Source organism: Empidonax traillii, unplaced genomic scaffold (assembly GCF_003031625.1).
Source record: "Empidonax traillii isolate 1590-97213 ecotype Southwest subspecies unplaced genomic scaffold, ASM303162v1 scaffold697:size334835, whole genome shotgun sequence".
Lineage (NCBI taxonomy): Eukaryota > Metazoa > Chordata > Aves > Passeriformes > Tyrannidae > Empidonax > Empidonax traillii.
Window position 1 is genome coordinate 215,128 of NW_020955890.1, and position 25,824 is coordinate 240,951.

At 50.4% G+C, this 25,824-nt stretch overlaps 1 protein-coding gene across 3 annotated transcripts in view; it reads left to right on the forward strand.

Annotated features, from left to right (window-relative positions):
• SIL1 (SIL1 nucleotide exchange factor) overlaps positions 1-25,824 on the forward strand; it is a 96,284-nt gene that overhangs the window by 58,634 nt on the left and 11,826 nt on the right. For all 3 annotated transcript variants that reach the window (XM_027899975.1, XM_027899977.1, XM_027899976.1), the window contains exon 7: positions 2,195-2,316. In XM_027899975.1, the coding sequence (XP_027755776.1) occupies positions 2,195-2,316 (122 nt within the window). The remainder of the gene's footprint in view (positions 1-2,194; positions 2,317-25,824) is intronic.

The window sequence follows — 25,824 nt, forward strand, 5'->3', positions numbered from 1 at the left end:
TGCAGGCTCTTTCTCTCAATTATTTACTCTCCTTATCTTCCTCTCTCCCCTCCTCTGACATGCTACACCATCTCTCTGTGCTAATTTCCTCTCCATCTCCTACGGTTGACATGCTGCTTTCCCTTGCTCTTGTTTCCTAACGTTTTCACTCTCACCTTCCTTCCCTATTTTCTTTCTCCTCCGATTCAAAGCTGCTCCCTGAATAACTGCTGTCATATTTGCTCTTCTCCCATCCCTTTCCTCTCCCACTTTGCCTGTGTACTTTACTCAGGAGCTCTTTTGATCTTTGGTTTTCCTTCTGTGCCGATTTCCGTGGACTGAAGCGAGGCACGAGCTGCTGCCTCACAGCATCTGCCGCTCCCCAGAGAGGTTAATGCCTTCAAGTTGTTAAGTTTGGGGATTTTGTTGGTTTTAAAACGGTGGCTGAGGGAAGGAGCTCTCACAACAGGCTCCAGTTAAAAAAGATAAACACATCTTCAAAATAAGCTCCACAGCACAATTTATATTCTGCAGCTGAGGTGTCTCACTGACGCTGGAGCCGGTCTGAAGGACTGTGCTGGTGAGCTTGCAGGGGGGGTTGGTTTTACCACACCTGATGCGGTGTGCAGATCCTGCCTGTCCATTGTGCAGAAGTCAACGTCCTATTCCAGCATTAAAAAAGCTTTTACAGAGGCTGAGCGATAAAAGGACCCACTGACAGCTGAAATTAGGTTGCTGCATAGACTTCTTTGTAGACAAAGGTGGGTCTGCAGAAAAGTGAGAGTTCTGGCAGGCCTGGTTTATAGGGACAGTTAAAAGAATAGGATCTGAAAGGATACAAAAGCTGCTGCAAATCCTGAACCAGCCCCAGCAGACCTGCAGAGCCCAGCTTTGCAGAGGAACAGCAAGTGGTGGGTATTGTCCCGTTGGGGAGCAGAGATGAGCTGGAGCTCCCCAGGTCCTGCTTTGGTTGGTAACAACATAAAGCTTCTTCCTTCTCTTGGGTACCTAAAATACCTGACTTATGGCCAATTTTGGTGAAGGTACATGGTTGGATAAATGTAACAGTGAGCATGAAGTCATGGTTGACCAGGAGAGTGTTCCAGCTGGAGCCTGACATACCCTGCAAGCCTTGTGGCATTTGTCCTGTCCCACCCCATCAGGGGGTCGCTTTGCCTGGCTGATAACTCATTTTTATATTCTATTTCCATCCACCAACGATTGCTGCTGTCTCCCTGTCTTTCAGGCAGAAGAAATGTCGAATTTTGAACCCTGAATTTTTGCACAGGCAGTTCTGAGTGTTCATCAGATCCCCTTTTAAACTGTAAAAAGAACCAACCACCTTGAATACCAAAATGCATTGATTTGACTTTGGACTGAATTTTGTACTTGAAGCACTTTGTGCTGTTTCTCTAAATTTTGTTTGCAAGCCCTCAGAGCCTTTTCTGATCTCCTCTCCAAGAGCAGATGCCCACTGGGACTGTGCCTGGTTAGCCCCAGATCTGGTTAGAGTCAAAGGCTGATGAATCCCCACCAATGTGTAAACTCCTTCCTTACTGGCAGTTAGTCCAACATTTTTTGTTTTAGAAAAATAATTTCTTGGGCTGCCCTGAGGGGAAGTTCCTGGCTGGCTCCTCCAAGCAGGGACTGGCTTTATCTTTCCTTGTCCACATGAAGTTGTTGAAGGTACTCATGGAAAATTCCCAGAACTGCCCATTCTCCTCACTCCAAGCAGCACAGCATGTACTGTTGGTGCTGACAGGCTCCTAAAAAATCCCTGATTCCAGGATCTACAATTGCAGCATCAATTAATTAATTGCATTTGCAAAACATGCAGTTCCCTGGGTTCCCAGGGAAGGCCTGCTCAGGTGAGAGAGCAAAGAGCTGGAGCTTTCTGTCATCATCAGATGTACCAAATATTTAACCTGAGTTACCAGAATTCATGTCAAGAACAGTTTTGGTAGCTATAATCAAAGTATTTGAGTTTCCAGCAATGCCTTCTGCATGTGGCAAAGCCACCCATCAGCACACTCTGCAGCCTGTGCAGCCACGGCATCGATGCTCCAGGGCAGGATTGGAGGGAATTCAGCCACAGCCACTCCCTCCCAATTCTTAATTGCTTTTAAAACTGTGCTGGTTGGAGCAGGAGGGACGGGATGCTGTGATCTCTGGGGTGAGGTGGGGTTCGTGCTGATGGGGACCTGCTCTCTCCCAGGTGGACAATGCCAAGGATTTCCTGTCCCTGGGAGGGCTCCGGCTGGTGATTGACGGGCTGAACAGCAGCGAGGCGGCGCTGAAGGAACACGCTGCCTTCGTCCTGGGAGCCGCCCTGTCCAGGTGAGCCCCGGCCCCTCGGCTGGGAGGGGCACAGCTTGGGAGACCCGGTGGGCTCTGTGCCCCTCTTTGTCTCTCTTGATTTATTTCTGGGAGCAGAAATTCTAAGCTTCCCTTGGCACGTGACACACACATTGTCTTATCCCCCAAAACTGTTATCTCCCCTGCCTAGGCCCTTTCCTTGCCTCACCCCTTACCCTGCTTTTCTCCTCAGTCCATCCTCATCCAGCTCGTTAGACTTACCCAGAAGTGATCTGGTTGTTTCTTGATTTCCCTGGCTCTTTGTTTGTACAAAGTCTCAGGGTGGGGGGTAATTCTACCTCCCTCCTCTCCCCTTGACAGCCCTCTCTTGGGGAAGATCTGAAGGAGGGTGCAGTTACAAGTGCCCCCTTTCTCCCTCCTTTTCTTTTCTCCTGGGCTGCTTTAGGATAGCAAGATGCTGGTTTCAGAAGTATAGAACTGCCATAATCTTTGGAGGGGGTTTTAGCCCCACACACGATGCCTCTGACACCAAAGGGGAACAGGGTCAGCAGGCTGAATCAGGAGCTGACTGGCCTGCAGGATATTGGAGGTTCAGGGGAAGGAGCCCAGTCTGCCTCGTGCTGGGGCATCACATGTAGTGCTGCAGGTGGAGCCATGTGGGCTCCATTTGCTGAGTGCCCTTTTTGTTTTATGGGGTTTGGGGCTTTGTGGGGTGTGAGTTGAGAGGTGCAGAGGCTTTAGAAATGCATTGGACTGTCCCAGACTCCAGGATCAGAAGTGCGGAGTGAAGACTGAAAGTCAGAACCATTTTATCTGCATATTTCCACACTAGAAAATATAATCGCCTTCTCCAACATCATAAATTATTTACTGCTTCGTCTAATACACAGGCACACATTTCTTTAGCACTCTTGTGCATGATGCAGTTGGCCCTCAGTGTGTGTGAGGTAATGTGGCCTCGTGGACAGGAGCAGGTACCCAGATTTACACCAGGAAGGGATTCAGCTTCTGGCCTGAAGCAGAGCCTGACTCATTGATCACTGTAAGATATGCTCTTTCACATCAGAAACACAGACCTGCTCTTCATATTCTGGTGTATCTTAATGTTGGAAACAATACTGGAATGGTTACCTCAGGGTCTTTAGTTACATGTAGACTCTTAATTACTTGTTTCATACAGCCAAGATCATGGAGAGGATCTGGAAATCTTTGCAGGTAACTTGTGAAATAACAGGGGCTGTTAAAGAGCTTCTTTCCAGATGTAGCTGACATGTCATGGTCAAGACTCAACAAAGTCATTGTCACATTATAGGACATGTAGCAGTGGCTGTGAGAGTCATGCTTTTGTGTAGCATTCCTCACTCAAGTGCAAAGGCCTTTCCTTGGACAGAAACAACCTCTCATCTGATATGACTCAACTGCTGCTTCAGAAACTTTTAGACCTTTCTTCTTTGAAGGACATTCTGGCAGATGGTGATTTTGAGTGGTTTGGATGATACATTATCTGAGAGCTCTGTTCCAAAATATAAAGAATATTATGCCTGGGTTTGGGTTTGCTTTTTTTTCCCCTTGCTGTGCTTAAGCTTTCTCGATAGGCACCTGCATGCCAACTTGTCTGCTGTGTGCTCTCTGCTTAATTCATTTGTTCTTACATTTTCTCAGCTTACTCCATGCTCTAGTTAAACTGTCAGGGGCATTTCAGGTACTTCACATGAAGCGTTTCCTGATGTCCTGCGTTTTTCTGAGGGCTTGTTGTTCCTTTCTTTCACACATGGCTGTTCCCAGGAGCCTTGGTTGGGTGGTAGGACTTTCCAGTAAATTCCCAGAGGTGTCACAGTTCACTGGGCTGTAGGGACATGATCTGCTCTGTTCTTGTGTGCCTGGGGATGGTGTCAGATCCTTCTCTGGACACTGAGCTGTGCCTGGGCCAGAGGTGATGCTCTGCTGCTCCTCAGATGGGTCTGTGGCCACCTCCAGGGGCTCTTCAGCCAGGCTGGCTCAGGCCAGCGGTTCCAAGCCAGGCAAACGTCCCCGGAGGAAAATCATGGCCTGATGAGAGCAGCTCCACAGCCTGGCATGGGAGGGAGTAACTGCTGGCACAGCCCAGGCTGGAGGAGGGAGTTTGGCTACAGGCAAGTGTTTAACCAGGAGGAAAGCACTGGACACAGAGTGATCTCAGACGTACTTGGGCCACATCCAGAACTTTTCAGTTCTTAAAATATCCTGGTCTTCTCCACATTTGCAATGTCCTTAGCTCTGAGCAGGTAGTGAAGCAGGTAAGGGATGGAGCAATGAGCTGCAGCACCCAGGTCTGGCCTGCACACAGTCCTGCCAGGACCTGGCTCACAGGTCTGGATGTGCTGAAAGCCCATTTGGGATAAAAGGGTTTTCCAGAGGATCAGCATCTTAAGCCAACAGGCCAGGTGGCTGGCCAAGACTTGGATCAGCAAAGGCAGGAGGAGGAGGAGGAGGAAAAGGCACACCAGGGCCAGCTCAGGATTTCTCCTTCCTGATATTGTTCCTATTTATTTGGCTTAAACCAGACTTGAAAAGCAGCTGCAGCACAGTGTGATTTGGGCCTCAGGGCACAGGGTCCTGGGGTCCAGCTGCCGGGGTCTGTCCTCCCAGCATCCACCTGCCTCTCTGAGCCTCTGCCACGGGAGACGGTGACCTGAGAGGGAAGAAATCAAGGTTTTACCTCTTGTTTCTCTTACACGTCCTTCACTTCAGGCATTTGGGTTTTAATTGCTGAGTCTGTGACCAAATCAAACATCGTTCCATCTGGTGGAGTTCTCTGAGCAGTGCCCTTATTGCAACTCTAAAACCTCATCACAGTCTTACTGTTTTTAAACCTTTAACAAAAATGTTTTCTGTTCTGCAGTTTGCAAAAGTAAACTTCATTTTAACAATCCTCAAGTGCTCTGATTGCAAATAAAAGTTAAATGCACTAACAAAAATAATTGCTAGGCATGTGGGGTTGTACATTTAGGTATCCATAATTCACTAACAGTATATGCCAATACACAACATTATCTGGATTTCCAGTGATTGCATTAGCATAAAAGCATGTTAGCATTTATCTTGTGGCACTAACATTTAAATATATATAAGTATAAAATATTAAGATACAGCATTTTGGAGGCAAGTGAAACTACTGTCTGTAAAATGTTCTTGCATATTTTGAAGGTACACTCCAGTATCTACAGATGACAATCAGCATTCGCACCATTGGGTCCAAACATTACAAAAATGCCAATGTTTTATGCAAAGAGGAGCTATATTAAGCTAAAAAAGATTGCTGATGAGAGAAGTGTCTTCTGATGTCCTCTGAGCTATTTACAGGCAGCATCTTCCTTTGTTCGTGGCACAGCCAGGCCTCTGCACAGTCTGTATCTCCACGTTTCACAAGACTGGAAATGTGAGCCAGAAAGGATTATGCTTGTGATTAAAACCTCCATTTTTAAAAACTTTACCTTCAGGAAACGTTTTTCCACACCAATAATTTGAACATTTTAGTATTTTGTAATAAAAGGATTTTTGTAATCCGTTTAGAAGGGGAATAATAATTTATGTCGAATGCATTCTTGAAGCTTTATCCCAAGTGCTCCCCGTGCACTTAGGGGTGAGTTGGAGGTGAGGATGGAGAAAAGTTACACTGTGGAACCTTCAAGGCAAAGGGAAGCAGTTTGTATTTCATTGGGGGAGGGCAGAAGGTGAGATTTTGGCCTGGCCCAAGTGGAGAGCTGAGAGGAAAACCCCCAGTGCAGCTGCAGTGAGAGACACGTGGTGTTTGGGGCAGTCCTTTAAACCCCCTGTGCTGTTCTGATGGGGTGGCTGGGACAGGATGTCACTCTGATGGTCCAAGCTGGTGTTTGCCCTATGTCCTAGGGCACAGGGCAGTCCCAGCACAACCTCTGCCCACAAGCCCAGCAGTGCTGGGGTCTTGCTGGTCCCTTTGACCCTGAGAGCTCAAACAGGACTTGGTGAAGGCTCGGGGGTAAACTCATTCGAGGTGACAGCTCAAGCATCATCGTGCAGCAGCACTCAAGAGTTGTCTAGAGATGGATTGTGTTAACCATTTCCCAGAAGAGTAAACCCCTTAAACAATGTCCCTGTGCATCCTGAGCATCCAATCACCATTATTTGTGTTACCCACTCTGAGGTTCGTTGAGAGCTTGCACCACTTAGGTAAAGGAAGGAGAGGCACAAACCATGTATCTGCTTCTCGAGAGAAGCCTCAAAGAGGCTCCCCATGTGGTGGGCTCCGGTGCCTCCTGCACAGTGCTGGTGTCCCAGCGTTGCTCACATTGTGGGGTCCAGCTGGTTTTGCTTCTGCTTTCCCCTCTTCTTTTCTTAGGGAAAAAGGATGAGGGAATGCTGTCCCCTTGCCCTGTCCATCAGTACCTTGGTGGTGTCCATTCTCCCAGGGTGCACAACTTCCATGCTCTGTTGGAGAAGCACCAGCTGCCTCAGGCTGTGTCTGTCAAGAGGAAAGAGCTTCCCCCAGATTTAACGGTTTTGAGCCAGGTCCAGCTGTGCAATGAAACTGGTTGGCACTCACTGCTGTTAAATAACATTAGGGCCCAAGCAATAAACCCAGGAAAAGTAAAATTAAAGACCTTGCTTCGATGCTGTCTTGTAAGGACATAAGAATTTCTGGGCAGAGAAATAAATCTAGTTAGCTTAACAAGCACTGTCCCTACCCATTTATTTCAAATCCATCTTCGTCCCTTCCTCCTCCAGCGTCCCGTTTACATCCTGCAGTTTTTGCCCATCTCTTTATCAATTTTCCCTGATTTTTTCAGTGTCCCTGTTTGCCCACACCATGAGTTTGCCATGTCCCAGTTGCAGCAATTCCAGCTTCACTCCTTGCCTGCTTATAATTTCTTGCTTTGTAGGTTGTCTCTTCTATTTTTATTTGAACTCCTGACTTGTGTGGAGTTATCAGCCTCACTGCACTTAATTTCAAATTAATTTGATTGGGTCACCTCCATTTTTTTGCTGTAACGATAATGAACTCAACCTATTTAGCCTTCCCCCATTATGAATAACCTCAACAAAAACTGCAGTGTGGTACAAACGGGTGCTTCATCATTGTGCTTAATTACACAGAAGGATAAATCCCTAAACATTCTTCAGTCTCTGAAATCTAACAAGGAAGGGTAATTAACAATTAAAGAGTAAACTGCCATCCTTGCGCTCTCTGGAAGACTGGGAGAGAAAAGTCTGGAATCCAAACTTTACCCCTGGGCTTTTGGGGAGTGGAAATGCTGGGGAAGTGTGATGTCTGGAAGCAGCAGGTGCAGCTGTGTGGGGTCAGGTGTGTTTTCCTGTGCCAGCTGTGTTTTCCTCAGGTGCCTGCAACTGCTGGAGAGTTGACAAGGTGGAATGAGCATCTTGGCCTCACTCTGTGAGACTGATTCTAGTCCAAGGATGTTGTTCTTTCTTTAAAGGGTGGGAATTCTGGAGTGAGTTACCTCATCCAGGGGGTCAGGGTTGGGCAGGTGGTGGGAGAGAGGAGGGCAGGGAGGTTGAGCAGCGAGGATGCAGATGGCTGAAGGGGGAGTCCTGGGCTGGGAGCAGACCTGCCCAGGCTCCCCCAGCACTGAGGTCCACTGGGTTCTCCCAGTTATCCCAGGGCTCAGCCTCAGCAGTGCAGGTGGCTCCTGCTGTCCTAAGAGCTGTGTGTGGTGCCCTTCCCTGAAGACACAGCCCCCAGACCTGCTGGTGCTGCCTGGGGCCATGGCAGGGATCGGGAGCCTGGGAAGCTGCTCCGGCAGAGCTCGGCAGCAGCTTCTCCTTAGCAGGGAGGGTGGTGACACAACCTGCAGGAAGAACCCATCACAGCCAGGCCATGCATTATATAAAACATGTTATCTCTGTCTCTTCGTGTTTAGTAAATGCTCTGTGCTGAAGCCTTGAGTTATTGTGGTGGTTTCCATTTAAAATACACAGTCAGGCTGGTTACTTAATCACTTTCTGCCACAAAAAACCAGCCCAAACTTGCTGTTTCTCAGTGCAGACCTGGTTCCACAGCAGGACACAACATGTATTCCTCTGTCTCTTCAACCACTATTTATTCATCCTTCTTGCTCTCCAACTCCCTGACAGGAGGGTAGAGCCAGGTGGGAGTTGGGCTCTGCACCCAGGGAACAAACAGCAGGGCAAGAGGAAACGGCCCCCAGTTGCACCAGGGGAGGTTTAGATTGGATATTAGGGAAAGTTTCTTCACTGTAAGGGTTGTCAAGCACCAGAACAACCCTGAAGGGATTTAGAAGATGTGCAGATGTGGCACTGAGGGACCTGGTTAAGAAGTGAACACGGTGGTGTGAGATTAACGGTTGGACCTGATGATCTTAGATGTCTTTTCCAACCCAAATGATTCTGTGTTCTCTGTTTGTCCTCTTTACTACAGCCTGTGCACTCAGCTAATGGCTTCACAAACTTCAAAGGTTTCCCTCCCTAACCACCCGTATTATTTTCCTGACCTGTTGTGACTTTCACATGTTGTGTGTTCTCCGCTTTCCCTCCAAGCAAGAGGTGCAAAAATGCTCCCCAAAGAGGAGGCATCTGCTTGTGCTCTTTAATCAGGGTGTGCAGGAGGCTGTGGCAGCCCATTGTTGTGTGTTTCAGAAGGGAGGTAGAGAAAGTGCATTGAATAGAACGAGGAGGCAAAGAATGGGAGATGAACAATGAGGGCAGGAAATGCAGGATCCTCGGTGACAAACCTGCTCCCAGAGGGTTTGGGATGGACAGCACTGACCCAGCCATTACAGCTATTGTCTGAGTTCCCATGGGAGGATGCAGATCCCATCTCCTCCTCTGTGGGTCCTGCTGTGTGCACCCTCCTGCCCCTTCCTGATTGGGGCTTTTGTTGGATGTAATTGCTGACAGGCTGCACGCAGCCAGAATGCAAAGCCAGGCTTGGGGCTGAGTGGCAGTGGCAGAAATGGGCTTTTGGAGGGCTGTTGGGGGGCTGCCCTTACCTTTTGTGGGCTGTCTTCTGGATTTAGCCATATTTGCCCCTCCACTCTTCCCCTTGTGCTGAGGAGAGGCTGGCAGAGCTGCTGGTCACAGAGCTTTCATAGGAGGCAAAATAATGCAGGTTTCCCTGGCATCGAAGGATGGCCCTTGGCTGTCCTGACTGAAGAGGGATCAAGTCCCAGCAAGAGACCTTGTTTCCAGGTTGTCACCTTCCACCCTGCCTGTTCTCTTGATGCAGTGCTTTGGTAAGATTTTTCTTATCTGTCTCTTCATGTGCTTAAAGATTCATTGAAACAGGTGATTGTTCATCCACGAAGACAGTTCCTCAGGCCTTCCATCGGATTGCTGCCAGCCTCACCCCTTCGAGGCTCTCCAGGTGTTTGAATGGGATGATGAGAGAAAACAACATGTTACTGGAAATTATATCTGAAGAAACTCATCAGCGCTGTTACTACTTGCTCTTCCCTGAAGTGCTGACATTCTGTGTCTTCTTGTGAGCTGGGTTTTGTTCTCCCTTTATTTTAGATGATCTTGTTTCTGCCTGAAAGGAGATGTCCATCAGAGGCCCTCAGAGCTGCCTGGCATGTTTTGGGAGGGGCTGACTCACTGGCTTGGCTGCCTGAGAAGCTCTGCTGCCCTCTGAGGCCTGAGCTGCTCAGGGCAGCTGTCTGTGGCCACCCAGCATCCCCAGGTTGCTGGGTTGGTGGGCAGCCCCCTCCCCGTGGGACAGCTTGGAGTCACCACATAGCTGGAGCAACGCTATCACAGCTGCCTCCCACTGAGTCCTGGCCCCTTGATGCCACTACATGAGCCCTGAGTAGATCTGAAAACTGATTTGCTGCTCAGAGCATCAATGGATGTATGTCACTTGTCCTTGTACTGCAGCCACCAAAGGACTGTATCTTTGCTTCCATCAGAAGTGCCCCTCCAGCACGTGGCACGAGCGTCTCTTGTGAATTTAACGTGGAGCACATTGTATAATTTCTTGCAACCATCCTTCCCAGACTGGTTCTCCTCTTTGTTTCTGAATGCCCTGAAGGTAGAGGATGGGACAGAGGAAGGGCTCTTCCCACAGTCAGGCGGTGTGGCTGCAGCTCAGGTGGTCCGTGGGTCATGGTGAGTGTCCTGTCACAGGGACATTCATCTCCACACCCATCACTCCCTCTGGCATTCTCTACTGGTGCCCAGCTGTACCTGTGCCCTTCTCTTAGTCATCCTGGAGCTGACCTGTGCTTTGGGCATCCCTGCCTGCATCAGTCTTGTGGAAGTCCCATGTGGGACACACTTCTGTGTGGGTGAGGAGTGAGGAACACGTTGGTGCTGCCCTGACAGCCAGGAATGATGGGCACAACCCTGCGAGGGGCAGGCCATTAATCCTTGAATGCATCTGCAGAGATCAATAATTAGGGCTGTTGCTTTGTATAAACCACCAGATCCACATAGGAATTGCCTTATTAAAGCAGACATGCAGGCCTGGCTGGTGGGAAAGCCCCTGTGCTGGATTGCAGGAGCACAAAGCCCAGGTGGGAGCGGGAGGGTGACGTGTAAATGAGGTTTCCCTAATCCCTGAGCAGCTCAAACCTGCCACACACAATGAACCACAAGGCTGCTTGGGTTTCATCTATTCCTGTCAGTGCAACAGGGAGGGTTGAAGAGGGTTTCTGGATTCTGGTCCATGCCTGGTGCAGCAGGGTGGCTGCACACAGGAGCGTGTCTGATCTCCTCTGCATGTTCCTCCTCTCCTTAGTGTCACGTTTCCTCACATGCTCTGTCATAAAAGGCCCTAAAAACGATTTTAGTTTGTTTACGTGTCTTGAAACGAGCAGGAACTCACCTGAGTTGTTTTCCAAATTAATACCCCACTGCTTTTATTTAACAAGGTCTTTTTCCAAGCTGAGAACAGTAACAACTCTAAGATTTCTTTAAAAAAAATGCATTTTCTTCCGAGGCATTTTATATTAAAACCTGTCTTAATTTCAGTTCAGCTACTGTGTGAAAACACACGGTGAGGCATTTATTAGTCCCTGAAGGAATAAAGACAGATGGAGCCCAAAATGGAATTGGCTTTATGATTAATTGAAACCTTCGAGAGTGCAGTGGAGTCAGGGCAGGGTCCTACCCTGTCAGCACCTGGGGAGCAATTCAGCTGAACCTCCACAAGCACAGGCTGAGGACAAATACAGATGTCCCCTGGTAGAGCCAGCCCCAGGTTGTCCCCTCTGGGTGGGACCTGTGTCTGGAGGAGGGCAGGGGTGGCCAGGGGGTGTTGAGGGCGGTGTGTGGGACAGAGGGGACAGAGGGGTGTGTCAGGGAGAGAAGGGTGTGTCGGGGCCCTTGCGTGTGATGACGTGCGTGGGTGATGAGCTGCTATTTCTGCCTCGAGCTTCCCACAGCTGTGCATGATGGCTCTTGTGTCCCTGTGCCGGGAGAGCTGAGCTGGGAGGAGGGGAACGCTCCAAAAAACTTGGGAGTGGGAATGTGGAGGTGTGGAAGGGGTGTAGGGGGCCACGAGTTTGGGCTCTGCTCTGAGTTTCTGCTCCACATGTGACCTGTGCTATTTCCTCAGGGCTGGCATTTCCCATCCTGGCTGTGAGAGGGAAGGCAGTAGTGCAGAAATACCAGGCATCTGCACTGGCTTCAGCAATAGTGGGTGTTCCTGGGGTCTGTAGCCACAGACATTTACAGCATTTCTGCTGGAAAGGAGAAAGAAAAGGTGTTGCTGAAAGGAGAGTTCTCCATTATGTTTTGGGAGCAAGTCCTTCCTGTGCCAACTGGATTTACAGCTCAGACCACGACTGGGCTTTCATGGTCAGCAAACCCTGAGCAGCTCTAGAGTTGGGGAGATGAAGCAAGTGGAGGCAAAGATGCTTTGCCAAGTTATGGAGCTATGTCAGCACATCTTGGAGAGGGTACAAAGGAGAGGGGTGAGGGCAGTGATGGCAGTACCAGGAGGTGCCCAATTTCCCACCCAGCACTCACTTCTGATCTTGCCTCTGTGTGTAGATTGTGTTGACATGGGGCACACTTGCCAAAGAGAGGGCTGTGGGTGCCTCTCCCTTGGCTACTGAATAGGGACGAGGGGTCTAAAATAATTTAAGGAAGCATTTGGTGTAGAAAGTTTAAGTTTGGTTTTAGGTATGACCAGGGGGCCCACGGCTCTGGGAGTGCTTGGCAGGTGTGTGTTCTTGCTCCCTGACAGCAGGGTTGTGTTGAACTGGTCTTTCTGGAGCAAACTGGACAACGAGCGGCATCCATGGGTCCATTGGCAGGAAGAAGGTACAGACAGACACATCTCCCTTCCTGTGGTACAACAGCAGCACTTCCCAGTTAAGAACATAACTGGGACCTTGCTAATTGTCCTGATGAGTTGGAGCACTGCTGGAAATGACGTGATCCTGCAGATCTATGGGGAGCTGAGCAAACTCCTGTTACATGCCCAGCACCTCACCAAACATCCAGTGTTCGCTCCTTCTGACAAGTGCAGTTTGATTTTTGTTGTCCCTGATCCCCACTAGCATGGTCAAGTTTGCTGAGGTGTGTTCTGTACAGGGAGGAAGGCTCCTGGCTCTTTCTGCAGGACCTGGACAGGAAATCGTGGAGCAATACTATAAAGCTGCTGTGGATTTTCTTTCCTTTCACTGGAGACTCTGGGGATTGCAGATCAGCGGATTGTGGATTAGCAGATCAGGAATTAGAACTGCATTTTTCATTCTTAGGTTACACACTAATGAACTGAAAAACTTAATTTCTTTAAATCCAGCTATTTCAGATAGAAGTGGTGAAGTCATCTTGTGTCTCTTCTAGTACTTCAAGAATGGCTGAATTGTGATCTCCCTGGGGTCACATCATCCACATTCACTTCTTGGTTTTTAGCCTTGGCTGGTACAAAAGTGCACTCTGCTTGCAAGAACAGCCCATCCCTCGTGGGTGTTGCTGAGTGGGGTGTGGGAGTGTGTTGGAGGCTGCAGCTCTGCCAGCCAGTGCTGCTCTGCCAGTGCAAGGAGGTGAACTGAGCCCTGGGGAGCAGCCCTGGCACCAGGCTGGGGGCTCCAGTTTGGGTCTCTGAGTCCCCTAGTAGCAACTCAAGTGTCCTTTCCCACTCAGCATATTTTGATTGCAGGTGTAGGCCAAGCACACCTCACACCTGCAGCCAGGCTGTGCTGTGCCATGGGGGCACTTGGCAAAGCTGCAGCGCTGGCTTTGGCAGGGTGTCTGCCCAGCAGCAACTGATAGGAACGTGAGGATCATTGAAGTCTAAAACTCCATCCCTGCCCAGGACACCCCAGCGATCCCACCCTGTCCCTCAGAGTGTTGTCCAAAGCCTCCTGGAGCTCTGGCAGCCTTGGGGCTGTGCCCACTGCCCTGGGGAGCCTGTTCAGTGCCAACCACCCTCTGGGGGAAGAACCTTTTGCTGAGATCCACCCTGAGCCTGCCCTGACACAGCTCCAGCCATTCCCTGGGGGCTGTCCCTGCTCACCCAGAGCAGAGATGGAGCTGCAGACCCCGGTGAGGTCTCCCCTCAGCCTCCTCCTCTCCAGCTGAACACACCAAGTGCCCTCAGCTGTTCCTCATGTGGCCTCCTCCAGGCCCTTCCCCATCCTTATGTCCCTCCTTTGGACACTCTCCAACAGCTTTAGACCCTTCTTACATTGTGGTACCCAAAACTGTCCCCAGGACTTGAGGTGAGGCCACCCCAGAGCAGAGCAGAGCGGGACAATCCCCTCCCTCGCCCAGCCGGTGATACTGGGCCCAATGCACCCCAAAAGATGGAAGAAAAAGCTAATAATTTTTTCTTGCCCTTTGACTCATTCCCATGAGTGAAGTTGAAGTCTGTCCCCCCTTTTTTGGATCCCTCTGTGGGGAGGGTCCTGGTGCCTTGGGCAGCCCCTTCACTGTAACGGGCTGGATTTAGGTGACGCTGGTGCCGGTGGATGCACAGACTTCAGTGGGTTCCACGTGCCTCTCCTCTAGCTGCACTGCTCTTCGGGTCTGAGGTATGCACCTCCCTACCCAAAACCTGTGCCAGGGACAGCACGGAGCAGAAAAAGGCATTTATGTCGTTAAAAGCCTAACGGCTGCGCTGTGGGACCCTGCCGGCGGGGGAACAGCAGCTCCTTCATTACCCAGTCACTCTTCAGAGCTTTAAATGAGAACTAAACAAAACGGCCCAGGCCCTCCAGAGCCGGCTTTATTCACACACCTTGTGATGCTGAAAGTGGGTCTGGAACGCGGCCGCCTCTCGCCACGAAGCGCCGGCACCCCCGGCAGAGCCGTGGGCTGGCACCTGCAGGGCAGCAGCACAGCCTGGGACATCTGTTACTCCCCTTGACTGAGGAACGGATCTGGGGCTGTGCCCGTAATATCTTGATTAACAATTAACTTGATGGAACTGGGAAATATATCTCGTTCCCCGCCCGGAGCCGACAGGTGAGGATATATGTTACCGGTTGATTGCTGTGCCTGTTAGGGCCTATTTACGGGTGATTGAAAAGCAGAGGCTTTGTGTGAGGAGAGACCTTTAATCTCCTGGCAGAGCCAAGTGTGTTTCCCTTCAGGAAGTGTTCCTTCTCTCCTGCTTATCTCTAACCCCCGCTTTAAACCCGAACCTGGCAGAGACCAAAAGAAAGGCAGGATCAAAACAAAAATAATTGGGATTGCTGCCTTCCGTGGGCAGTCTGAACCCGTTATTCCTACTTACCAGCTAGTTATTCCTAAATAACTCTTGCAATAGACAATTCAGCAGTTGCAGCATCTCCTTGATGAAAAGCACTCCAATGTAATAACCATGGTAACAGTTGCTGAGGGCCGGTGTGGTGAGGGATGGGGATGTGCTCTCTAAAGGACACTGGCCCAACTTCCCTAATGGATGGCACTGCCAGGCACCAGGGAGGTGATGTATGGAGAGCCCCCTGTGCTGGCTCTTGTCCTGGGGGGGTCCCAGCCACACGTGCTGTGCTGGGGATACAGGTTGCCCCAGTGGCCCCAGTAACAAGTCACAGGTTGTTAATGGTGGGCACCTTCCTCTCTGCGTGGAAGGGGAGCTCATAACCTGAAAGCTGAGGGGGAGTCATAGGCACATTTGAGTGGGAGGGAAAGGCCAGGGAGGGAACCTCAGCAGAGGACACCACCTCTGATCCCACAGTCACAGAGGATTTCCCAGGGCCTGGCTGCTCTGGGAAAGGCTGCATGTGTCGCTCTGCTCTTGACCTTCACCCCTCCTCATTGGTGCCAGAGACTGGCATCAGCAATAAGTACCTGACATGTCTCATCTCAGAGCTGCTTCTTTGTGAGCCATCTCTAAGGTGTTTGAAGCTCTACAGGAGAGGTGGCAGAAGCCACGTGGTGTTGCAGGTGAAGGACTTTGGGCATTTGCTTTGAAGGGTTGGCCCTTGGTGCATGGCAGGAAACAGGAGAACCTGGACTGAACCTGGAGAGTTTGCTGTGAGGGTCCTTTGTGCCTGGGTCATGTTCTCCCCCTGCCCAGGGGCCTTCTAAGTGCTCACTCTCAGGACTATCCTGGAAAGACCTCTCCAAACTCTCTGGTCAAGTCTTGGCTGGGGAGCTAGTGATGAGATGAAGGCCTCCCAGATAGCTTTGTGAGGATGGTGGTATTTTTGTTGGGCACTTTTCTCTCGCTGTTGTCTCATTTAATTGGATATTTATAAGCCTGAAAAGTAAAAGAAGGAAACTCTGATGTTCACCAGAAGAAAAGAGGAGCCTGCAAAAGAGAGGCATTTGTACAGATTTCTGAGAAGAGGGCAGTGAATACTCCACCTCTGCTTAATAATAATAATAGGCAGGCTAAGTATGGCTAAAAATATAAAATAATGTGTGCCTGTTCGGAATAGTCAACATCCTTATCACCCTGCTGCCATCTCTGCAAACAAGTTTCACTAGAGATTCTGTGCATGATTTTCAATGGCTCGGAGCAGCTGTAGCTTCTTTGACTTCAGTGAAAAGTCTGAGTGCTTGGCACGGTGGCAAACCAAGCCTCTTCCTTTCTGCTTCAAATTGGGGCTTGATTCTAAGTGAGATGAATTTTCTCCTCCTGATAATTCTGTGCATCTGAAGTGATTACAGCTCCGCGTGAGTGCTCTTTTAGGACATTTGAATGCAGCGTTTTCTTCCGCCTTAAAAAGGTTCCTCCAAGCCTTATGATGCCGGAGAAGAGGGGGAGAAATAAATTCTGGTGGAAGCCGTCACATCTTCCTATGCAGATTAGAGATTAAAACTTGTATTTTTATAAAACACATACGGGGGCTAAATCGGAAAATTTCTGCTGAGGCGAGAGGGTTTTGGCTGCTGGGAACGTGCTGCTAAATTCTTATCTGGCGATGGGGAGGCAGAGCCAGGGAGTGGTATTATTTAGAGTTCTTAGAGAGTGAGCTTTAATGTTTGCTTAACTCCACTAAAAATAGACGCCACCCTCTTTTCCTAATAGGCGGCATTTGTCACACTTGATTCATTTCCTCTCCCAAACTGAGTTCCTTCATGAATATTCATCTCTGCTCCCCAGGAATCCGCCTGTCCTCAGAAGTTGTACTCACTGCGACCGTGCCTTAACAATCCGAGCCAACCTTTCAGGGCTCACCCAATACCTGGCCCAGTCCAGCAAACTGTGCTGCTATCACCGGCTCTCATTGATTCCTGCCTTCTCTCTGAGCTGTGATTGCTCGTTATCCCTCTCGATGAGACCTTAACGAGTCTCCCGTTCCTGTTGTCATAGCAGCACCACATTGCCTGGTATAGCAAAGTCTCTGTCACCGCTAATTGTGTGATGGGAGGATCATTTTGGCAGTTTTTCTAGTGGGGATTAGGCCAAAAGGTCCCTTCTGAACTGTGATGAATGTGGTTTCCTTCAGAAGATGCTAAAACTTGGTAGTTAGGGGAAATTTCTGAAGAGGGAAGGTTTCCATAGCAGAGAGAGGGAGAGCAGTCCTTACAGAGCTCTTCCATTCATGCTCTGCCACTGCTTAAAGCAGGAGGAAACCAACCAGAAATGCCAGAGGAGAACGTAAACTGGTTGATTCGTAGTCAAGGTACTCTGTCGGTTCCTCAGACCTTCCCACCTCAGAGGTCCAGAGCATGTCACAGGTCCTGCTACTGTTGTGCTCCAGGTTGCTGCTGGAAGGGGAGAAATCTGCTCCTGCCTGGTGAATACTGAGGGTCAACATGATGCTGGAGGAACGTGAGGCCAGCAGAGCTGCCTCTGAATCCCTTGGCCAAGGGTGTTTGAGGAGGTGTGCATGGAAGGGCTTCTGTAGTATCTGGTGATCGGTTGCCATGTGTTTCACTTGGGGACTGAAGAGAAGACTTGAGGCACTGGTTTTTGGGGCACTGGTATGGCTGACAGGTCAGTTTGCTGTGTGAAGGGATGCTGGTGGTCACCCACACCGGTCTGGTGCCTCTCAGCGCATCAAGCTGACAGTCACTCTGTCCTCACTCCCTTTGCTCACTGTGTCCACATCTTTCAACACTGCTAACTATTACAGGAATTCAGGGACTAAAATAGATGGAATCTCTGCAGGGTGCTGTCTGCTGGGCTTGTGAAGACCACCCCACGGGCAGGCTTGTGTTGCCGGTGGGGTCTTTCCCACCAAGGAATCACAGAATTGGTCAGGTTGGAAGGCACCACCGTGGGTCATTTGGGTCTCCAGCAGGGTCCTCCCAGAGCACATGGCACAAGATTGTGCCAAATGATTCTGAAATATCCCCAGGGAGGACACTCCACACCCTGTCTGCTCTCTGCTCAGGCCTGGGTCACTGCCCAGCCAACAAGTTCTTCCTCCTGTCCAGCTGCAACTTGCTGGGCAGCAGTTCCTGCCTCTTACCTGTTGTCTCACTGCTTGGTGAGAGATTTTCAGCACTGTGCTGGATGAGTTTTATAGAGGTTGCTCTGGAGTAGTGGGTGAGAAATGTGCACAGCAGAAAGAATGATCTCATACACCTTTCACCCTGGAGCCCCAGAGTGGCTGCGTTGTGGCCACGGTTGGTTGAGGAGGGCAAAGAGGGGCAGCCTTGCTGTTTGCAGCTCGACCTGGAGGAGTGATTTATCAGCCAGGATGCCGATGATAATTGGCAGGACCTGTGCAAGGCATGGCTCAGCACCTCTGCCCTCACACAGAGCAGCACTGGGGGGTGTGCCCAGAGCAGCGGGGCCGGTGGCTGTGTGACATCTCCAGGGACGGGCGCTCAGCTGGGGGCTCGCTGCTGGCTCAGCACGGAGCAGGGAGGAAGGGCTGGCTGCAGACAACTGGCTGTTCCCACATGCCAAGGGATGGGATCAGCTGTGCCTGCTCCCAGAGACCTGCTCTCAGAACACACAGGGCAGACTTGTCCTCCCTGCCTGTCACTGGGTTATTCCCCAGTGCTGAAATGGAGCCAGAATAATCCGTTACCTAAACATAGGCACGAGTGGTGTTTGTCAGAATGAAAAGAGAAAAAATAAATCCTCACCCACCTCAATCTCTCCCCCAAAATGAAAAACTCCCCTGGCCAAGCCCTGCAAATGAGTTTTTGTTGTTTGTGCAGTGAGGAGCCAGATTTCTAAAGGCTGGCTTTCAGTTTTACAGCCGTTTATTATAGGCATGAATAATTGCTGGCACTGAGCTACCACTGCTGTTGTTTGCTCTTACCATTGGGCCAATTACATATGTAAGCTCCTGATTTACAAGCAAAAGCAGAACTAAAGTAGCTTTGTGGCCTACATTTCAGGGCTGAGTGATGTGTCCACAGTCAGCTATAGGTCCCCAAATTTGTGCTGTGGAGCACAGAGGTCCATGGTCATAAATGTGTGGACCCAGATTGTCCCAGGCATTGTGTGACACGCTGTCACAGCACAGCGTGAAGGACATAAACATGGAGCGGCAGTTGAGGACCGGGAACCTGCCCAGATTCATCCCATGGCAGGCATGCTGGAAGATTCCTGCTGCGTTTGGGAAATTCACAGAGAACACACACAAAAGAAAGAGAATTTGAACTAAACATAACAGTTCTGCAAGATGGACTTACACAAAGCCACTCCAAGTCCTACTTCCCATCATGAGAATGGGTTTGTCTCCAGCTCTTGCTTTCCAGTGAACCCTCCTGGGAGAGGAGAATCCCAGAATGGTTTGGGTTGGAAGGGACCTCAAAGACCATTTCACCCCCACTCCTGCACCTTCCACCAGCCCAGGTTGCTCCAAGCCCCGTCCAACCTGGCCTTGGACACTTCCAGGGATCCAGGGGCAGCCACAGCTTCTCTGGCCAACCTGTGCCAGGGCCTGCCCACCCTCTCAGGGAAGAATTCCTTCCCAATATCCCATCTAACCCTGCCCTCTACCAGTTTGAAGCCATTCCCCCTTGTCCTGTCCCTCCAGGTCCTTGTTCAGAGTCCTTCTCTAGCTCTCTTGGAGCACCTTTAGGCCCTGCAAGGGGCTCTGAGGTCTCCCCAGACCCTTCCCTTCTCCAACCCATCTCTTTCAGCCTATCTCCAGAGCAGAGGTGAATCCATGAAATAGCTGATATCTATTGCTAAACTTCAAAATGATCAGTTGAGATCCAACTGAGATTTTTTTTCTTGCTTTTGCACAACAGGCAGAGAGTGGGAAGGAGGAAGGTCAGTGGGATGAGTTTCTCCATGGGTTGATGGTTACCAGACAGCTGCTCAGTGGGTCACATCACCCACAACAGCTGTGACCTGTCCTCTGCATTGCCCAGCGTGGGGAACACCTCCCCCTCCTGTGCTGGTAGCCTGGGTGCCCTCAGCTGTGGGTAAGGTGAGAGCTGGCCTGGGCTCCTTTGTGGTGTCCCCAGCAGGAGGGGAAGCATGTGAGTAAGGACAGGAGCAGGCAGGATGTTTGTGGATGCTGATGTCACTGGCACAAATCAGTGGTGGTTGTTGTCAGCAGGAGGTAGTGGCAGCTCTGCTTGGGAAGGAGCCCAGCATGTCACACTCCAGGGATTGGCCAAGCGAGGAGGATGCACAGACCTTCGTCTCGGAGGGTTTGTGTGCTCAGCTGGGTGCCATGGCCACCTCCCCTGTGTGAATGGCCTGGGATCAGTCCAGCTCCATGTGTGGAGCTGCTGGAATTGGCACAGAGATGCACCAGCACAGCACAGGGTGCTCCCAGGTGGAGTTACAAATGCCCATCCAGGCAGGAAGCATCAGTTTAGGACGGTTGGTTTCTGAAGTGATTTCCTTAAGCACCCCCAGCTTCTGAAGGCAGACACAGTGAGTGTGCACTGTGCCCTCAGCAGAGCCCCTGGGCAGCAGAGCCACGGGAGGGCAGGGCCAGGTTTGTTTACAGGCTGTGATTGCCTGGGGTTTTACATCCCAGCAATTACCGGCGAGTCTTTTCTCCTCCTGCGCCTTCGCAGCACATGTGTGAACTCCTGGTTGTGCCACCTTCCCCTGCTCTCCTAGCGCAGTCTAGCAGTGGGAAGTGATCAGCACAACCAACATTTGCAGAGCGTGTGTCTTTCCACAGTTCCACACTTCCAGAGCGTTGAATAAAGTGAACCCTCTCCCTCCTTCACCCTTCACATTCAAGCTGTTCCCGAATCCAGGCATCTCAGCTACCACAGCCACTCTCAGCTCTCAGAGCTTTCTGTACCCTGCTGATGAAGCCCTTCTCTCCTGCCTCACAGAACCTGCTCGGTGCTCTGCCTTACAGAGATGGTGTTTGTTTCAAAATCTTTCAGGCTTTTTCCAAACCATTTCGGTGCCAGGCTAAGGCTGTCTGTGGGCTCCCTCCTCCACCTGATGGTGATGAGGCTTTTGAGGCTGATGAGGGCTTTTTCTCTTTGCCTTTAGGATCATTAAATCTTAATTAGCCTGTCGGCCTTCTTTGTCCAGGTATCCGCTCTCTCCATCCATCAGTGATGTAGGACACACTGCTGAAATCCCCTTCTTGCATAATTATTTTATTCCACTGCATCTTTTATGCAAAATGTTCCCTTCTGAAAGTACTCCTCTCCCTGCTCCAGCCCTTCCTGAGCACCCAGTTTAGGTGTGGTACCTGCCATGGCTTCATTTCTTATACTTGCATATGAATTCTTTGTGTTATTCCCATATTTTATTTGTTAGACTGATCATTTTAGCTCTTTGACAGCTTGATTCAGGCATTTGGAGGTGTTTCCTTCACCCTGTCTCTGGAGATGGGATCCATGTCACCCAGCTTCAGTCTCCTACCTGAGTGTCCACCTGAGCTACCTATCCAGACCCATCTCCAGACAGGGAGAGGGACTCCTCCAAGAGGCAAATCATCCTAGATGAGGCAGGAGTCAGAGGCAGCCCCATCTCCCACTACACAAATCACCTTTTCTGCTCCCTGTTGATGACCTTGAATTCCTCAGATGTTTTTCAGAAGAGCAGCCCCCTTTAGGGTGAACCTAAAGCCTTGGGCAGTGGGCTTGCCTTTCTGGGTTTGCCAGGGTAAGTCCCATGGAAATACAAGAACAGGAGTAGGGATGTGGAGATCACAGGTCAGAACATGTTACTGAGGGAGCCCAGGAAGCTCCTCTAGGATGGATGTTTTAATTATAGCTGTCTAATGTTAACAGAGATGAATCTGACACTAAGAAAGGTTTGGGGAAATGTTTTCATCTTATTTGGTATGTAGAAAATATAAAGGTATAGAGTGAATGTTTAAAAACCAACCACAACAGTAATAACAGTAATTATAGGTGGGCACAATTTTCCTTTATCTTATAAATGAAGTTGCTAGAAAAATTACTGCTGTGCTGATACTTGGCAGGGACACTGATGTGAGTACCCACTTGTTCCTGAAAAATGCTGTTGGATTTTTAATGACCATCAGAAGCACAACCTTGATTTTTAAATGTCATACTAAATGTAGCAGTTCCAGCCTCCTCTGCCGTGGCATGTGGGTGGGTGAGTAGGGATGAATCAGAAAGCAGAAAGAATTGCTGGTGCTTTCTGTGACTCTCAAGTTTTCCTCGAGGGCTTCTCACCCAGGCACTGGCTGGAATTGTCTGTGGGTTGTGTTGCAGTGTCGCAGTCCCTGGTCTGGTGGCATCTCCTGCTGTCGCTCTCCCCTCTATCAATGCATGATTAAGTTGCTTGATGCAGAGTGAGTGCATCAGGTTTCTCCTGGAGCTGGTGTTCCACAAGTCGTCCTCTCTGTTTATCAAAACCAGATACACAAAATACGGTTTCCCAGCTTTTGCAGATACAGCTTTTCCATTCTCTCTCTGGCTGGAAGCGTTCCCCAGGCTTCGCTTTTGGAGCTGAAATCTGTGCTTGGCATTTGCAAGATGGTGATTTGCTTTTGTAAATGGAGCAAAGTCTTGGTTTTGAGTCATGACTCAGTGAAACAAATCTACTTGTATAGACTAAAATGACTCTAATTGCACCGTTAAACCCGATGGGACTGGGAAGAGCCAGAGTTTAAAGAGCGAGGCTGCGGGGGGGGAGAGTCTCCCTGTGATCCAGCAGCTTCCCTTGCCTGCCGAGGAGCGGAGTGAGGTGAGCTGAGGCTCACAAGCGATGAGAGGATCAGTGTTTGGCAGCAACACCTTCCGACGCGGCACCCGAGGGTGCTCCGGGGCACGGCCGCGAGCCAGATGGGGGGGAGATGATGGGAAGATTTGCTCTGCCTCGCCTGGGAACGGCAGGAACGCGGAGCTGCGAAGCAGATGGCAGGGTTAAAATAGGACAGAGCTCCGCCGAGATGTGCTGCAAGGGAGAGGAGTGAAGTGCCTGTTCTCACACTTCGCTTTGTGTCTCGGGGAAGAGCTGGAGAGTGCCTGCGCTCCGCTGGCATTCCCACCAGGAACACGCCAGGGAGAGGCTTGCTTGGGTTTTTGATATTATTAGCACTTGTCTTAAAGAAAAATCAGCTCAAATGAGCAAGCAAACAAATCAAGTGAAGAACAATCGAAGGGCTCAGCCCCAGGGCACTTTTAGCATCTCTCAGGATTATTAGTGGGATGTGTCACATCGGCACTCGCTGAGCTGGAGCGCTCAGAGCCCGGCGCTTCACACCAAGGCTTTCTTTTTCTGGGGCTTTCAGACAGCTTTCTGCAGTGTTTGCATCTCACCTAAGGCATGTGAATAGGTTTTCTTGGAATATCTGAGTAGCTTTGCATGCCTGGAATTACACTCAGAGGGATTGGACAGACTCGGGGCAGGTTTCTGTGCAGAGCTCCCTCCCTGCCAGAGGCAGCGACTGCTGCACAAGGGGCTTGTTGGGGGTCCTGCAGCCTCAGCAAAGAGCTGGGTGGGACCTTGGTTGTTCCTGCCACCATCCTGGGCCAGGTCAGCTTTGGAGCCAGGAGGCTGGGGGCATGCAGGGAAAAGCAGTGTGAGGAAGAGGAGGAGCAGGGAGGCAGGAACCAGCACTCACACGCGCACCCTGATGTGGCTGCCGATGCTCCTGGGAGAGCTTCAGTCTCCTGTCTGTAAATCAGGGGGGCTTTGAAGTCTCTGTGGTGAAAAACAGGGTGAAAACAGGGCGAGGTCAAGGCCGTGGTGTTAATCCTGTGGTGGTGTTCTTGTTTCTTGCTGTGTGGTGATTTTTTAAAAAAGAAATCAACACAATTTTTGAGGGCTGTGGGTAAAATGGCACAGAAATAAATGAGTTCTGCTTGCATTGGGAGAGAATCAGCTTTTATTAATGCAGCTTCTGATGAAACAGAGCCCAGCCTTCAGCATCTGACCTACGATAAAACACCAGGCTTTCAGGAATTCCTAGAGAGTGTTTTGTAAGTGTGGCACATAGAGCTGTAAGGTTGATTTACCCTCAGAAACAAAGCATCAGTTTGGGTGATTGAGCACTGAGGGGATTTCCTGGGATGTCCTCTATGCACCATGGAGCACTTGCCTGTGCCTACCTGGAAGGATCAGTCATTCAGCTGAGAATGCTGTGCTGGAAGAGAGCTCACACTGTTCCCACGAGTGTTGCAGATGGGACACGAGTCACCCAGTCCTTAAATCACAGCAGGGTGACAGAGTGGCCTCCAAGGCCCATCCTTCACCATCAGAATGGAGAGTCTGGACTGGCCTTGATGGGGCTCCCTCAGCACCAGCTCTCTGCTTTCAGGGTGATGGCAGTTGCCCCAAGAAACCTTTGCCTTTTAATCATAAAATGGTTTTGGGGTTGTTGATTAAACCCACAGAAGCTGAGCTGGTGTCTGAGGCTCTTGAAGCTGCACCTCCCAACTTGCCCTGAGAGCTTCAGGTGCAGAAGGCCCCCAAACCAGCCCAGTGTTCACAGAGATGGGGTATGTGCTGGCACTGAAATGAAGCTCAGAGCTGGCAAAGCCAAGGGCCAGGAGAAGAGAGGGGCTCTGGGAGTGTCCTTGGGGGCTTCACTCATGCTGGGGCTTGTTTTGGTGCTATGTGCTGTTTTTGTAGGACCATTTTTTCTTGCAGATATAAATAGAGCCAGTCAGTTTGTTGATTGTGTGTGCTCAGCAGAACAATCTGGCGTGGTTGGTTTTGTTCTGGCACCTCAGATTTTACTGCCAGAGTCAGTATTCACTCTCTTGCTCTGCTGCATAGAGAGGTGAGGAAGAGGAGGGGTTTTGCTGCACACCCAGTCCCTGTGTTCCCATCTCTCCTGTCTGGAGCAGCCCTGCTTTGGGCAGCTCCTTGATTTTGTTGACTCACACAAGTGCCCCAGCTCTGCTGCCTGGTGTCCTGCATCCCACCCCTGGAATGCTGGGTCCTGGTTGGGGGGCTTTCTGAACCCCTGCAAGGTGCCTTGCTGCAGCAGACTTGCTGTTCTGTATTTTCATTTAATTACTTACTTTGACAGCTCTCTGTATAAATCCAGTTGTCCATCTGTTACTCTGGGTTACAGCACTGCAGCTCACTGGATTTTTTTCCTGTTTCCAGAACACCAACCTTGCCCTGCCTGGGCTCAGGTGAGCTGGGTCTCCTCCCCACGGGGCTCCCAGTGGCTCCAGTGCTCCCAGTGCCCAATCCCAACCCCAGCCACATCACACTCTGTGCTTCCAGCTCAGTATTGTGACTGCAAAGGGCCAGGAGCTCATGCAAGAGAATTCCCACTTCCATCGTGTGGCTGAGAGCAGAGTTTCCCAGTTAAACCTGCTCACTGTGTCCCCACGGAGCTTGGGGCTTGTCCAAGGGGGTCTTACAGCCCTGCTGCCTTCAGAGAGGGCATTGCAGGGCTCAGGAGGAGCTTGACTGTCTCCTGCCTGGGACACAGATATAGAGCCAAGCCAAGGTTCCCTCAGCTTTTCCCAGGCAGCCTTGCCCGCTTCTCCTGCACCTCTGGATGATTCATGCTCCCTCGGCTGGAGCATCACAGCAGCCCATCAGAATCGCACGATCACGTACTCAGCTCCAGCTCATTCTCTCTGCAGTTCTATTCTCCTCTCAGCAACAAATACTCAATAACCTAATTGCTCATTAGAGCCCGTGTGTGTGCCCCTGTAATCCAGGCTGTCACGGGCAGACGTGCAGCTCTCCAGGGACGCTGCTGCTCCCGGGCTGCTGTCAGGAGCGCCTGGCGTGGCAGGGAGGGAGAAGGCAGCGCTGCATTGAAGTGGAGATTTTCATCTTCTGGGGATTTTTTT